Below are 15564 nucleotides of genomic sequence, written 5' to 3' on the forward strand. Positions count from 1 at the left end.
TGGAATGTCACAAATATTAAAAACAAGGTACAATGATTGAATCATCAAGCTTTCTGTTATAGCAGTTCTTCATGAGATGTTTTGACAGTGCTGAAAAACAATGTGAGCAAACTTTGTTGTGCGGAAGAGTGAAGAGAAGAGGACGGAAAAAAAGGAATCCACAGAATCATAGCCAAGTCTTTCAATGCCAAACGCACGCACGCACACACACACACACACACACACGCACACACACACACACACACACACACACACACACACACACACACAAAGGGAACCTGTTGTGCTCTGTCTGTGATACCCTCATCACACAGCATGCTGATAGAGTTACACATTTACACCTCTCTGGGCGTTTGCCTGTTACTTTCCTTTAATCCACAGTGATTTCCCTCCATGTTTCTGTGAGAATGTATCTTACAATTAATCTGTCAGCACCAAACTTTTCTCTGTGCAGGAACAAAACCAGATGAAGATTTCATTGATCAGGAGCATGTTTAGGTAGGTGTTTCCTCTGGGATGACATTTTTCTCTTAGCACAACAGCGGCCACATTGTACCTGCAGCCTGACTTGTGTCCTTGTTGGGAGATTCCTCAGCATTCCTGAAAGCACTGTCGCTGTGACTGGAAGCTCTGTTTCGCCACCCCTGGAGCTTCGACAAAACCCATGGGAGCGTCAGTTGCACTGCTTCTCAAATTCCACAGGATTGCAGAGATCCCGAATGAGAGATGAAAGACCACCGAGTACATGGAGGAGGTGAACGCTGCTGCCAACATGCCCTAGCAGACCTTTGCCTGCCAGCTACAATCTCTGAGCTAACACGAGATGGCCCTCATTTTTATCTTTAATTGCTTTGGCACAGATGATAGCAAAAATGCAGTCATAACAGAAACAAGATTTATCTTGTTTGGGTGAAGCTGTAGGCTTCAAGTGAAAGTGCCAACTGATTGAAGTGATGAATAACAGAAACACTTATGATCGCTAAGACAGTCGTAAAGGTAAAAACTATAATCACTTAATTCATGGCAGTAAATGTTAAATCTTTACGCCATGACAAAGCTACACTGAAAACACTGAAGTGGTCAAGACTTAATTCAACAAGATGACAGTATAATGCCTTAAAACAGGACCCGTTTTGTACTTTTTCAGTAAAAGAATATCACTGTCTTGAAGCCTTGAATTTGCAAGTTAACTGAAAAAGGAGGTCAACGTTCTTAAATGCAATAAAACTGAGTGAGTAAACATGCAATCGGTTGAGTTAGCAAATGTCTACTCAATGTGATTACTGCTAATGAAAAGGCCTAATGTTTTTTATTTTCTGCTGTTCGGTCATCTGTTGTCTGTTGATTCATCTTTTTGAACTGGGGTAAAGGACAAACTTTTTATGAAAAAATACGATTGTTACATTTGCATTTCTGAGTGCAGAGTTTTTAGAGACCACTGGAGGAGTAAATTATTTAAAGTTACATTTTAAAATAAATTTAACAGAATGTGGTACAATTTCATACATTAAAGGCCGACAACATAACATCCCACATTAGTCTTTTCATCAGTGAGCACTTGGCACTGTGGCAAGGAGAAGCTTCCTTTAAACAAGAACAACCCTTGAGTAAACTAATTTATGAGCAGTAATCTGCCTGAACTTGATCTCCCATGAGAGGGGGATAAAAGGGAGCAACAGAAATAGAGAAAAGCAGGATCCTCAAAGGTCAAATTGTCTTGCTTCCCTTGCTTTAGTGGCTTTGAATAATTTTCTTAGCAGTAGATGGGTTTCCATTTTTCTCCAGTTTGTAGCCTGCTATAGACGACATACTATCCTGGTATGAACTGTTATTACTTTGGTGACTCCTCTTTCCAGCACAACAGTTCATTTTTTTTTTAAATTTGATCAACATATTTCGTATCATAACCAAATAATGACATTTCCAAATCCTCAGCTGTATTTTGTATCAAGTGCTAATTTATATGCTAACTATTAGCATGCAGCAGCCTACAATTTGTATTTAGTTCTAGTTGGTACTGGCCATCAAGTGCACAGCCTCAGCAACAGCCAAAATGATTTATATTAAGAAAATCACCTTATTCAGAAAGATGCTAAATAAAAAGAAAAAAGCAGAAGTCTGAAAATAAATGCAACTAGGCCTAACACATCAAACACTGCAAAAACAAATGTAAAAAACAAACAGGCTATTCAAAAAACATCATAAAGACAAACACTACAAATCAATGTTTTGTGTCTTTGAACAGCCTCACAAACTAATAAGCCTGGCTTAATTATTTCAACACTTTTTTCAAAACATACTTTCTCTGTGTATGTGTTTGGTTGGCTGAAATCTAATTGTGTCCTGTTTTAATTATTATGAAGAGTATTCCTTCACTTCAGATAGCTGAACTGTGTCCTCTCAGAGGGGCGGGGCTTTAGGGCCGTGAGGCAGGACGCTTTACTGAGAGCAAACACTTCTTTTCACACAGGACTCTTTTTTATTTGTGGCTCTCTCAGTGTGAGCTGAGCAGGTTTCACAAGAAGAGCTGACGGCTCCGGACATTCAGAGTAACAAAGCGTCTGGCGCTTTATTTGTGCGTCTCTGTGAAAGAGCGAGCAGGGTCCCCCCCCCCCCCCCCCTCTGAGGATCACGAGTGGAGAGGGAGAAGATTACCTGCTTGTCACCGGAGATGATGAGGAAAACCTGGGAAGTTATCCTGAGGGAGTCGACTGATGAGGAGGAAAACTTGACAGGGATGTAAACACGGACCATCGACTAATCTGCAGGTAATTTATTAAATAGAGGTTGGGCATTGTTTACACTGTTGTGTATACATGGATGCTTGAAGTTTTAGTTCTGTTTCATCTACTAGTAGCTACTTGCATCAGTCGATGTCTTATTGTGGACATGTGTTGGGTTATTAACCATTCCAAATGTCTAAGAAAAACACAGTTAAATATAAAAAAAACCACACGTATCAGAGGGTTTCAGGTGTTTCTTTCCTTATGTCCGTCTCCATACTGCCTTGGTTAATTTATTCCTCCCACCTTAACCTGAAAGAGAACCTGTGCTTCTTTGTTGTCTGACAGATGTTTGTGGGAGCAGAACATAGACTGTTATAGCCAGTTTAGAGAGCTGATCTTCACTCGAGTCTGCAGCATGAATATACAAGAGAAGATTAGATCACAGGGAGTCTTTCATGCCTCACAACATCACACTGGAGTGTTTTGAATACCGGCTTCTTAAGAAAACAAAATACTGGTTTGTTCTACGTCAAAGCTGCGGTATTATTTAGAAAAAGAAAGAATAAAAAAGATAAACACTTTCCCTACATTTTCATGTGGTGTCATTTAATCTTCTACACATGGATCATTTTTACTGTGTGTGGTTTTTTTGTCATGATCCTCATGATCCTCAAGAACTTTTTTTTTGTTTCAGAGTTTAGAAAATTGAGTTTCAATGTCTGACAATGTGTTCTAAATCTTAAAACATTGTTATTTCATGGCTTTACGTCCCAACATTTCTTCATCACATAATTAGATCAGTTTATTCTCAGTTGGATTAATAAAGCCTCATAATTTGATTTTAAATACATACTTTGTTTAAATAAGTTGTACAAAGGGCTTGAGTGCAAAGTTCTTCACCTGTCAGTTTCCCACTTAAGATCATGTGCAAGTGTCTGCCACGCCTGTCGCGTATCTGACACATCAACAAGGAGTGAAATTTGTACTCTCTCTGCTTACGGGGGCCTTCACTCTTCTTTGAGGAGTTACATGGTGCAGCACATAGGTGTGTGGACAGGCTCAACCCTGCCCTTTGTTAGGAGTAATCCTCTGTTCTCCTGCCGTGCCTCGACTTGTTTCTTTTCACTTTTCACCTGAGTGCCTCAGGGTCCACAGACTTTAGAGGGGATCAAGTATCTCCTTGTGCCTGCTTATCTGCCGTCAAAGCCCCACGCACACTGTGAAGTAGTTAATGTTTGACAGAAAACAACATCTAAGCTCTGAGCCTCTACAAAGATGGAATTGGAGGCTTAATGCTGTAAAATCCAACCCTCTCTTTCACTTATTCAGTCCATAATAAATCAGTATGTGTGTGTTTAAATCATGTCTTTGAACACATTCTTATATGAAGAAATCAAAACACTGCATTTCTTTTACACTCCAACCTCTCAGCTTTGTTTAAGTTCTCAGTTATGCTTCTTACTCTTTTATTTATTTTATTATTTTTTTTTAATTTTTCTTTTCCTTCTTTGCAACTCTCTGCAAGTTTTGTGCCAAACCAACATCCAAATACTTGTTTGTTTCATTCAGGCTAAAATCCTATTTTCTTGGTAATCTATAATGTAGGAACAAGAAGTCCATTGTTGCCTTGCAGCTTCAGATGAAACTCTGTGTTGCAAAATAAGATTTTGCCAGCTGACCTCATTCACACAATCGCTGCGATTTACAGCTAACGATCAACTGTGAAAGATTTATGTGAGATTAGTTTGTGTGCAAATGCTTCCAATGTTGTTTTCTTCACGAACATGTAGCAATTAATAAGCTGTGTTTCTTATGTGTTGGTGATTATTTCCTGTCGTTGCAGAGACTTCCATCACCACAATGACACCACGTGAGAGCTCTCTCCTCACTTACCTGCTCATGCTCCTCCAGCTCCTGCTCCCTCTCACCGTGTCCTCCCTACACCCTCCTCCTGTCCACGTTCCCACACTGGTCCCTCACACTCCCATGCCTCTTCTACGCTCTCGCTTCAGCGCTCACACTCAGCTAGACTTCGGCACCCACTGCAACTCCAGCTGCCTCCACCGAGGAGAGCAGGAGGCGCAGAGGGAGCAGCTTGAGGAGAAGCTGGCCTTTGAGACGCTGTACGCTGACGGTTCCCGCACTCTCACCACTGTGGATGTGGAGGGCGAGGAGGAGTTTGAAGCCCACACCGATCAACCGTCACAGAGGAGGTTGAAGCCAAGACGCAGGCGCGTGCGGCGGCAAATCTACGGAGCAGACGGACGTTTTAACATTCAAGGTGACAACTTCCTGTTGGATTACCCGTTCTCCACTGCGGTGCGGATCTCCACCGGCTGCACCGGCGTTCTTGTGTCCCAGCAGCACGTCCTCACGGCTGCCCACTGTGTGCATGATGGGAAAGATTACGTGAAGGGAGCTCGAAAGCTCAGGGTGGGCTTCTTGATTCCTCCGTCAATCAACGGCACTGCAGACAGCCTCACTTCCTCCAAGAAGCCTCTGATCCGCTGGGTGAGGGTAAGACGTACCCGGGTGCCGAAGGGCTGGATCCAGGGCCCTCAGGAGGTCAGCATGGACTTTGACTACGCCCTGCTGGAGCTTCGGTGGCCCCACCGGCGTCCTTTCATGCGCCTCTCTGTGGCCCCCTCCTCTGATGACCTGGCAGGGAAGAGAATCCATTTCTCCGGATTTGACAGCGACAGATCTGGGGAGCTAGTCTACAGATTCTGTCCAGTAGAAGAAGAGTCGAGTGACCTGATTTATCAGCATTGCGATGCCAGACCTGGAGCCAGCGGGTCAGGGGTGTACGGGAGAGTGTGGGACAACAGCTTAGAGCGCTGGGAGAGGAAGGTCATTGGTATTTTCTCTGGACATCAGTGGTTAGAGATAGACGGGGAGAACCGGAATTACAATGTGGCCGTGCGGATTACTCCTCTCAAGTTTGCTCAGATCTGTTACTGGGTGCACGGAAACCGACTAGACTGTGTCCACGACTGAGAAGGACATAAAAAACATGGAGGACAATAAAGCAAAAAAAAATCACTAAACACACAGATTCATATAATTAAAGACATAGAATTAAATATTTTAAAGAGAGACGAGTGAAACAGGATTAAATCCATACGCAAAACACCTGCCATTGATGCACTAGTAGAGCAGATCTACTTTTAGGTCCTTTCCCTCGTCATGTCTCTCCTGTGTATAAGTTTTCCCTCTGCCTGTGAGATCATCACTACGCCATGTTTTAATGTGCTTCAGCCTGCAGTCAGATTAATAACACAGTCAGTGTTTCCACAGAATTAATAACAGAAGCCACTTTTACAAGAGAGAGAAAAAAAACTTTCCTCCTTTGTATGAGTAACACCAGATTATTTTCCAGCTATGGATTGACATTTTGTGCTCTCTTTTCTGACTTTCAGGGAAACGGTCTGAAATTATTCTAGCTCTTTAAGGATTGTTAATTTTATTCAGAAACTCTGAAACCACTGATGATTTTTTTTCAACATGTCCACAGGCAGTTTGCCCTTCTTAGTGTGGATTGGAGACACAGAGTGTTAATTTTATTTTTTTTTGTTTGACAAATGCCTGATATATTTTAATAAACAGAGATTTATTCTAACAAGTGTGTGAGTTAACTGTCTTTACTTCGTTTCACGGATGGTGTTGGGTTGTCCTCTTGTGGTCATTGGAGGCACTGCAGCATGAACCTAATCACCAGGCATGAACACACAGCTACGCCATTTAGTTTAAAAATGTCTCTGTATGAGATATCTTAAAGCAGAGTGCAAAAAACATAGCTTTATCTTCTAAGGTGTCAATATTTAAATATTATTCTTTCAGGATTATAAAGTGGGTCTCTTAGTATTGTTGATCAAATGGCTAAACTTCAAAATAAGCTTCAGGCCTAGTAATGGGCATTTATGTCTATTTCTGTGACACCTACAGGACGACTACACGTTCTAATAAAAGTATTGTGATGTGACTCAGAGCTGGACTGATTGACTGAGAGCCCAAGCTGATTGACCACTGATTTTGTGGCAGTCGTTGGTGGAGCACCCGTCAAATTTTAGGGATGGAGGGCGTCGTTCGCAGCTGTTTGGGGCTTTAGGACGACGAAGGGGAGCTCTGATACCTCCCTCAGATAGTCAGGGTCCGGGGTGTAGAGAGTGCCGTGGCCTCCGTCCACCCACACGCCGTGCAGCGAAGCCTGTTCCCGCGGGGAGTTGGACGACGTCTCAAGCCAAGGCCCCGGGGGCGGGGGGGGGGTCTCTCCGACAGGTCAAGTTGAGTAGCCTACTCTTAACGTTTGCATTGTTACCTTCCTGTTTTTGACGTGTGTTTTGATAATGTTTTTATGTGTTCAAGTGGGGGAGGAAGCGTAGCGGGGTACAGTTATCTCTTCGGGGCAGCCGAGTGGTTTTTCCATCGTGTGGTGATTCTGTGTGCAGTGTATTACAGACCTGTGTAGTTTGTCAATGTGTGATTCGCAGTCCCTCCAGTAGAGGGTGGTAGCGTGCTGTGTCCCATAAGTGTGCTTTACACTACACGTCTAGCCCTTTATATTTACAGTCTGTGTTTGTTTGTGTTGTAGTGGATAATAGGGGAAGCCCTTTGCAGTATGCTTTTACCAAGTTTACAACGACCCCTGGAGTTAAAAAAGGTTAAACGCACTCCAAATGAAGCAGTATGGTACTGAACCAAATACATTTACCAGTTCTAAAATACCATGTTAAATCCCCTTTCTCCAACTCTCTGCCTGAAAGGCCATATCATGTTAGAAATTTCTATGAACCCTGCAAAACCTGGGATACCTGTTGTCTGCACTGCGGTATCAACTAAACCTTCCATCTTGGTGGGCTAACATCCATACATATCCATGGCATATCATTTCTCAGTTACTTCCTGTATCAGAACGGGTCCTTTCTAAATGTTCCTGAAAGTCTTCCCGTGAAGCCTCGAGTTGCCCTCCCTTTTCTTGTCACTCAGTCATTCCTTTAACAAACTTGAAGGATCCCTATAAAATGCCATCCTAACCCATTGTACTGCTTATTGATTTATTGGCTCTTCTTACAAGTCTTTAAGTCCCTCATCTACCATTGCTCAGTCTTTCTGTAATAAGAACAAGTAGGAAAAGTGCAGAACAAGTCAGTAGTTTAGTGCTTTTTATTAGAGATAAGGAGACGATACAAAACATCCACCATTCAATATTCAGTCTAAACTCTGACCGCTGGTCTTTCACATACACATCGCTCCCCATCAGACCTTCATAACACCAAAGATTTAAATCAAGAGGATCCTGGTTTCAACAAGTACAAGGAATGTTGTCTGTTACTACATCAATGCCATGGTTTTCTGACCAAGAACTGGAAATGAAAAGGAATCACTCAAGTTTGGGAATTTGCATGTTCAAAAAAAGTGAGAACAATGGAATAACAAAACAAAAAAGAAAAATATATGTATCTAACCGTGTTTCCCCGAGAAGGTTTGATACACTTTGTGCAATCAATAGGGAATTAGTTTATACTACAACTAGTCTCAACTACACACTTACAAAACTTTTCTAGAAGTTTGGCAAAAAAAATGTAGTTGGAACAAAAATGTGTCAAATTGTTATGGTTGGTAACTAAAATTTGATGCCTGTCCCTTTCTCTGCAATCATCCAAATGGAACCCAGAGAGAACAAAACCCTGTCCTTAAACATGAACATTATGTTTTTTAAAGTTTATCTTCATCATCCTTCCTCAGTTGTATCTTTGTTTTTCTTATTAAGTGTTTTGTTCATTTTTTTTTGTATGTTGCGTGAACTTGAATGACAGTCTGCATTTGTGAAATTTCTTCATTTTGTTTCTTTTGTCTGTCACTTGACCCCAAACCCACCCACAGTATCCCACCCTGAGGGTCCCGAAAAATGGTGCTGATTCTGCTTTTGCCCCTTTCCAAACCACACTGGAATGAACAGCTAAACCCCACAGATGTGTCTGACAGGCCTCGATCGAAGCCAGAGAGGGAGAGGGGAGGTAATATTTATATAGGGGATCCTTCCAGGCTGATTACCGACGAGCCGCCCAGTTTCTCTGCCAAGGTGTGCCGGTCTTTGAGGTCCTCCAAACCGTTCACCTGCCACTCGTGCTTAATACCTGATAAAAGCAAACAAAACAAAGTCGTTACAATCTTGGATTAATTTTGAGAGACATATATCTCACTGGTTCATAACTACAATAAATGTTAAAGTAGTAGGACGATGTCATGACCTAATCCTTTTAAGATTATATGGTGGATGCTGACAAATATTTTGTCGTTTCATTCTGAAAAAGGAAGCGGCCTACAGGTGTGTTTTTTTGCATTCCATGTTATTGAGTATTTCTGAAAATGCCAACCTCATCTTAAAAGGTTATAGTCACACTTTCTATAGTTTAGAAATTGTTTAAAATAAAAAAACAGACAAAACTGATTTTGAACAGAATGTGGAGAATGACATTTTTTGTTTATTTTTTAAACTTGCGACATGATGATACTTAAGGCCATAAAGATGGAAGCTTTAACTTCACAAGAATTGATGCTCCACATTTTATTTTAAATAAAAGCATAGCTAGTATCAGCACTGGGTAATGGACCAAGATGCAGAACACTAAAAAAGGCCCCTGTTGTCAGTCGGCACACATGAAGTAAGGACACATTGGACTTCTGAAGAACTACTTCTCTTAACTTAAAGTTAAAAACTATTGATAGGTTTAACAGCTGGGGCAGGAAATGCTGGGGAAACCTGCAAGAGTAAGATTTTGAAAGTACCTAGCCCAAAGTTAAGGCTTAAAATCTCTCCCGTCACATCTAAACATCTACGGCCACACTTATGGTGCAGGATTTCTCCACAAGACAGCTCAGATCAATGTTGTTATTGTAAACTGTAGCATACCAACTTTTCTCTGCCTTTCTAACTCGCTAGATTGCGCTCAAGCCTAAAGACAGTTTAATCCAATTATACTATTCAGTCTCGTCGCAAATATCAGATTTGTGTTTTGGTAAGAGCTTTTCATTTGTTGATTTTAAGGCTTTTGTCTAGAGTTAAGTGAAGAAAATTATTGTGACTTATGAGTTCAGGGATGGTAAATTAATTGTGCCCAGTGTCCTTTTTTTGGCTATCCTTCCACTTTGCTGCTGTGACACTACATTTCTCTATCGTGGGATAATAAAGGTTTGTTATCTTAATTAAAGGAAAATGTTTAATTTTTCAGGGATTTCTAAGCTGTTTTTGTCCACATGGGGGCAGTGTAACATCTTTGAATTTTCTCAAATTTATATTTAAAAATCAAGTTGACATGAAACATAGGAATCTTATGTAGTAGGTTTTTGGACACATGACAAACTTAAGTTAAATTATTTTTAGCTATGTTTAAATCACTGTGTAATCCTTTACAATTACTTCTTTAGCTGATATAAATGCATTATGTTCAGTGGCTAGTTGCTTGTGTTTGTTACAGTGGGTATGGATTTGTGCAGCTTTAAATTGATCTTACTAATACAAAACATACTTTTAGCATTGTTTCAGGCATTGTAGCCATTAGTATTGCTCGTTGTGACTGTTTATCTCTAGCCGTGTATTTTTGTCTCTCCCTCTAGAAGACTCTCAAAGCACAACAAAGTCACTAGGACTAGGTTTAATTTCTGATTTAAATTAATTTTTCATTTGAGTGATCTGATATTGATTGATAAAATCCACTGGTCAATCTTTTATTAGGCTATATTCCCTTTCCCCCCTGTCCATTCAAGTCAGTCTTTTGGATTTCTGTGTTGTGAGCAGGCTAGGACGTCTGTTTCAGGCTGCACTGGCTTCTCATTAGCCCTTACATGTCAGCTGATTGCGGTTTCGGCCTCTGATTGGTCCACAGACCAAAACAAGATTGCTGTGTACGCGTTAGCTGAGATAGCTAACAGAAGTAACACAATTTTGCCAAAATGTATTCTTCAACGACCAGACCACATTAATTTTTGGGGGTATTGGATCTGGGAAGTCACTGTATATACACTGATGTTCTCAGTGGGATAGAAAAGCCTCTGGATGTCCCAGCATCACACTGGGGTTATCACCGGAAAGCCGGCAACCTGACAAAGCGGGTGGATTTTACTGTTAGTAGCTATGGCCTACGTTTCTATTTGTTATTAATCATAATGCAAGACGACATTCCTTTTGTAATATACGACAGCGTCTGTCTCGAAGGCTTGATATATTTAAGCTATGCTACGTGTAACCGTCACGCAAATATTTGAGTGAAGTGGTCATCCCAAAACTGTGTGAGGTGAAAGGCAGCGTCGAAACTTCACTTGAGTTGGCAGAGAGAGTCGCCATAACCTGAGATTATATAGTCGATGGGAGGAGACTCGTGTCGGAAGTTTTTAAGACAAGGTAAATTCAAATTAGCCACACGACAAGGACTCCATCTTAACTGTTGTCCGACTAAATAAAAAGTACATTCATGTAACTGCTTTGGGGTCAATTTTTAATGTAAACCTAAACTTTTTGGTAATGGTAAGAAGTTTCCTTATACAATTTACAACATAGGTTCTCTGAGAATCCTAATGATACCCAGCCCTAACAGTCGCAGCAAATGGCTAGTCAACATGGGTCTTCTGCACGAGCTGCAGCCTAGTAGCCTTGAGACTTAAACTTTATAAATGCTGTTTACCTTCAAATTTCTTCTTGATAGCATCTTTTGAGCTGGCATAGATCATCTTGCTCTTCAGGGGAGCATTTTCTGGAGCCCTAGGAGAGGGGAGAAAGATGATTTTAGCCAAATGTCTAAATGGCAGTCATAAAACATTCAAATTTTGAATAATAAGCAGTCTCACCAAAAGATAAAGACCAAGTCCTCCTTCTTTGTTTCTTTGGTCTCATAAGTGGCGTCGTACAGGGCGTAGCGGCAGTCATCTGGGGGCAGCATCTTCACAAAGTGCTGGTATGGATCCTGGACGGTGGTTCCCAAGTCACCCAGCAGGATCTCCTTGCCATCATCCAGAACAATGTTTTTCAGGTCCTTGCTCATGCAGAACAGAATAGCCTTCTTCCTCTTCCTCTTCTCATCCTCATTCGCCTGAGCCTTACGCACCTTCATGTTGTTGAAGACTGCGATAACTTCATCTGTGACTTTCACACCGGAGGCCTGTGTAGGAAACATTCTGTTATCTCAGAGCTTTATGGATTCAAGATTTCCCACAGCAAATGCTTTTTCGTCAACTACCCATGCTAGTAATGACCTAAAAACCAAACAAATTATATGATGTACAACTATGCCTGCAAAATGTATTAAAATATTATCCAAAGCTCAATGTGCAATATAAAAATTGCATAAACTATTTTTTTTTTGGGGGGGGAGGGGGGGGGGGAATTGTAGCACTGCAGAGATGACCTGAACAATAACTCAGAATTGTAGAAGTAAGAAAACATCTGCAAAATGTTCCTCATACCATAGAGTCCTAAATATCCCCATAATAGTAATTTGATAGGCTAGACAAAATTACATGTTTGTAAATGAAGGTTAAAAAAAAGAAGAAGTTCTAACCTCAACAGTATAACGCATGAAATCTATGCCTGGAAATATGAATGTGTTTTGATACCCTTCAATTTATTGATAGTAACACAATGATGGAAATATAAAAAGCTTGCATAGAAAAAGATAATTTGTAATTGTAGTTTTTGTTTAATTTGTGTAAGTTTAACATCAGTAACCACTGGGGTCACTGGTTTACGTCTTTTGAAATAGAAACCTTTGAAGGTTATTTATGTTTAAGTATCTTTGAAGTGCTGGTTAAACAAACCAATAAATTTGAATATTCCAAGATTGGGAAATAAAACTTGACAGAGGATAATAAAAGCAGTTTGACGTCACTCTAACAATAAGCTTGAAGGATGCAACAGTTGCCTTTATATTTAAAGGCCTATGGCGCTGACCACAGTACATACAGACAGGAAAGGCTGAGAGGTCAGCATGTGACTTCAGCACGCACACACTGCAGGAATTCTCCACACAAGGTGGTCTGGTAAGGAGGATTTATATGCCAAGGTGTAATGACTTTGAATCTTTGTGTACAGGTGCCATTTCTATTGTTGTCATGGACAACGGGACACCGTGAATTTCAAGTACTGTGCGTAAGTATAAACTTTACATAAGCTTTTTTTCTGAGCGCAAAGGGAGCAGCCATGTATCTCTACCATAAAGAGGACCATGTGGTTGAGGGTGTGGTCAGAAACTAAGCAATTCAGAGCAGGGTCAAGTCACAGACAATGGGGCTTCTGTAGAGATACAGAACACAAGTTAGGTCGCAGAGTCACAGCTGCTCCATAAGCTCTCTCATCAGGTCTTCTGACTCTGTTTAAGGCATCACAGAAAATTGCAGTCTCAGGACAAGATGGGAGAAAAAAAAGCTATCTTTCAGCAGTGTCAATGGAAAAAGAGACAACAATGAGGAGGAAGTAAGAAGTCCGGAAAGACTGAAAAGGAGCCCAACTGCAAAGCAGACCAGGCAAGCAGTGTATGTTTGCCCAGGGCGTTAAAGACCTGTACAAGATAACAGTCAATTTAGAGTAATAGTTAACCAATAAATAAACTAACTCACTTCCTTTTACCCACACACCAATAAAATAAGAACCGTGCCCTGATCTGAAGAGAACACGGAAATGATATAAAAGTCTGCTCCAGAAATATTTGCTGACACATGTCTCACTGAAACTTACGCAAACATTATGTATTTCTGTAGAGACGAAAACATTCAGTATTTTGTTCTCCCTTCTTTCTTCACACTTACTTGCTTTGGCCTAGTTTTACAGAGAATTATTTTTAGTACTCATTTGTTATTATAGCAAGCAAACATCACCACAGTGACAGCTGTCTTTTTTTTTTTTTCTTTCAAATGATGTTTTTCCAATGTTAAACTGAGTCCATACAAATCTTGCTATACAGTAAGACTTGAATTCACAAAGTAAAGGCATCACGCTTGTATAGCACAGGTAAATCTCATAAAGCAAACGGGGCCTTGTGGATTTTACACTGCAAAGACAAAGTGTGCAAATGGCAGATTTAGTCGTGTTAGGATGTTAACAGTGCACTCAACAGCAAAACTACATATAAATGACAAAAAAACTGAATTAATTAATTTATTTTACATAACTATCGTGCTTTATAAAAAAGGGTTTTATTTTTTTTTTTTACAACAATGCACAAAATAAGACAAATACTCTATCGTATCTTAACCTGTATGCTGCTTTTATGTTGAATGACTAGCTCGTACAATGAAAACAGGCATCTGTTGATTACACCCTTTAAAACTAAAGTCTAATGGCGTGATGGGCGTGTGTGAATAGATGCGCAGCTAATAGAGATGCGCAGTAACAATCATGGAGCCTCTGAGACAGCGGCCCGTTAGCTTCAGCTAGCGGAGCCAACACTGCCAAAGCTGAATATTATGTAATGGTGGGAAAATACCGTCAAATATTAACAGGAACCGAATGCACACGTTGCAAACCTGCGACTTAGCACAACAGCAGTGAGTCAAATCTTGAGTGTAAGAATATTTTAATTGGGCAACAATCGACTTGGTCTTTGCACCAAATTCAGGGTGGGGCCACGAATGCAGCAACACGCACATGTGTCCGCTAGCTTGCTATATAAGGCAAAGCTCGACTCAGAAGGATTTCACACATTTAGTGCCACAGTGCAACTCGTTCAAAACCCTTCAAATTATCTTAGTAATGATACAGGGGGGGTAGTGGTGGTGGGGGGGGGAGGGAATGACCTAATTTGGATTGCGTATTTAGACAGCGTCTGAAATCAACTGCGTACAGACAAAGAACTAGAAAATCACAGCTAGCGCCAGCCATACTTGGGTGTCATTTGTCTGTCTTTGCTGAAGCACCTACCAGCCAGCAGCACACCGCTAGTGAAGGTAGCCCGAGGGCTGCTGCTGCTGCTGCTGCTGCACCTGCCAGCGCTGCGCTTGTTCATTAGTGGAGGTTTTTTTTCGACGAGGTAAAAAAAATAACGGAAACATGATGCAGTGTTGCCGTGATCAGCGCCATGGCAACGGTTAGCACAGACGAGTAGCTTTTTTTTTTTTTTTTTTTTTTTTTATCGTCGGCGAAACACAAGAAAGAAGGACGAAATGGCGCCAGTTGTTTTGAGTTCCCGTCGTTTTTTTTCCCGGCTTGTTACCACAGAAATGTTTTAAAAACCGTGGCTGACTGTATTGACTGTTAAATGCGGCTTATATAAAGCATCATTTGTTTACCAGCCTTCTCAGACAGACGAGCTCGTTTAGCCTCGGCGTTAGCAGCAGCTCCTGCGGCACACAGCCGGCTTGCATGCTAGACTAATAAATCTATAAAATAAACATAAAAAGACCACACACTTCTTCAGATTAGGCACGTGTAAGTTATCTTAACGAACGAGAGCACCACAAAATACGGTAATAACAATGTAACACCTACCATAGCTGTAGCTCTGTGTAGGTCAGCGTCTGAATAGAAACTGAATGGACTGTGATGATGAATTGTTCGTTTCTCGCTCACACACTGGAAACCGCGTGAACGCGCCTTGAAGCCGAAGCGCGGCCCCGCAGAGGAACGTGCACGAGCTTAAGCGCATGTATGCTAAACCACCACAACAGTCTGGCTCTTGTGTTTCCTGCTTGGTTAACTAGTTACCATGAATTTCCTCACTTTTATTGTAAAAGAGGGTCATACAACGTATACGATTATTATGAATCTTCATTTTAATATCTTACACGCTCAAAAACCTTGAAAAACATTATTTTACAGTATGCATTTTACTTGAACAGTATTAATATTTTG

The 15564-nt window shown here is 41.0% G+C and overlaps 2 protein-coding genes across 2 annotated transcripts; one reads left to right on the plus strand and one right to left on the minus strand.

Annotated features, from left to right (window-relative positions):
• Window positions 1-2418: 2418 nt before the first annotated feature.
• Window positions 2419-6349, plus strand: prss23 (serine protease 23). Its single transcript, XM_061048325.1, has 2 exons — window positions 2419-2768; window positions 4570-6349. Exon 2 carries the CDS (start codon window positions 4587-4589, stop codon window positions 5721-5723), a length of 1137 nt encoding a protein of 378 aa, XP_060904308.1. The 5' UTR covers window positions 2419-2768; window positions 4570-4586; the 3' UTR covers window positions 5724-6349.
• A 1522-nt stretch (window positions 6350-7871) lies between these two features.
• Window positions 7872-15343, minus strand: cfl1 (cofilin 1). Its single transcript, XM_061048326.1, has 4 exons — window positions 15202-15343; window positions 11571-11881; window positions 11408-11484; window positions 7872-8863 (listed from the first exon to the last, which is right to left on the minus strand). The coding sequence occupies exons 1-4, from the start codon at window positions 15202-15204 to the stop codon at window positions 8751-8753; spliced, it is 504 nt and encodes a 167-aa protein (XP_060904309.1). The 5' UTR covers window positions 15205-15343; the 3' UTR covers window positions 7872-8750.
• Between the last annotated feature and the right edge of the window lie 221 nt (window positions 15344-15564).

The sequence above is a fragment of the Labrus mixtus genome, chromosome 10 (genome assembly GCF_963584025.1).
Source record: "Labrus mixtus chromosome 10, fLabMix1.1, whole genome shotgun sequence".
NCBI lineage: Eukaryota > Metazoa > Chordata > Actinopteri > Labriformes > Labridae > Labrus > Labrus mixtus.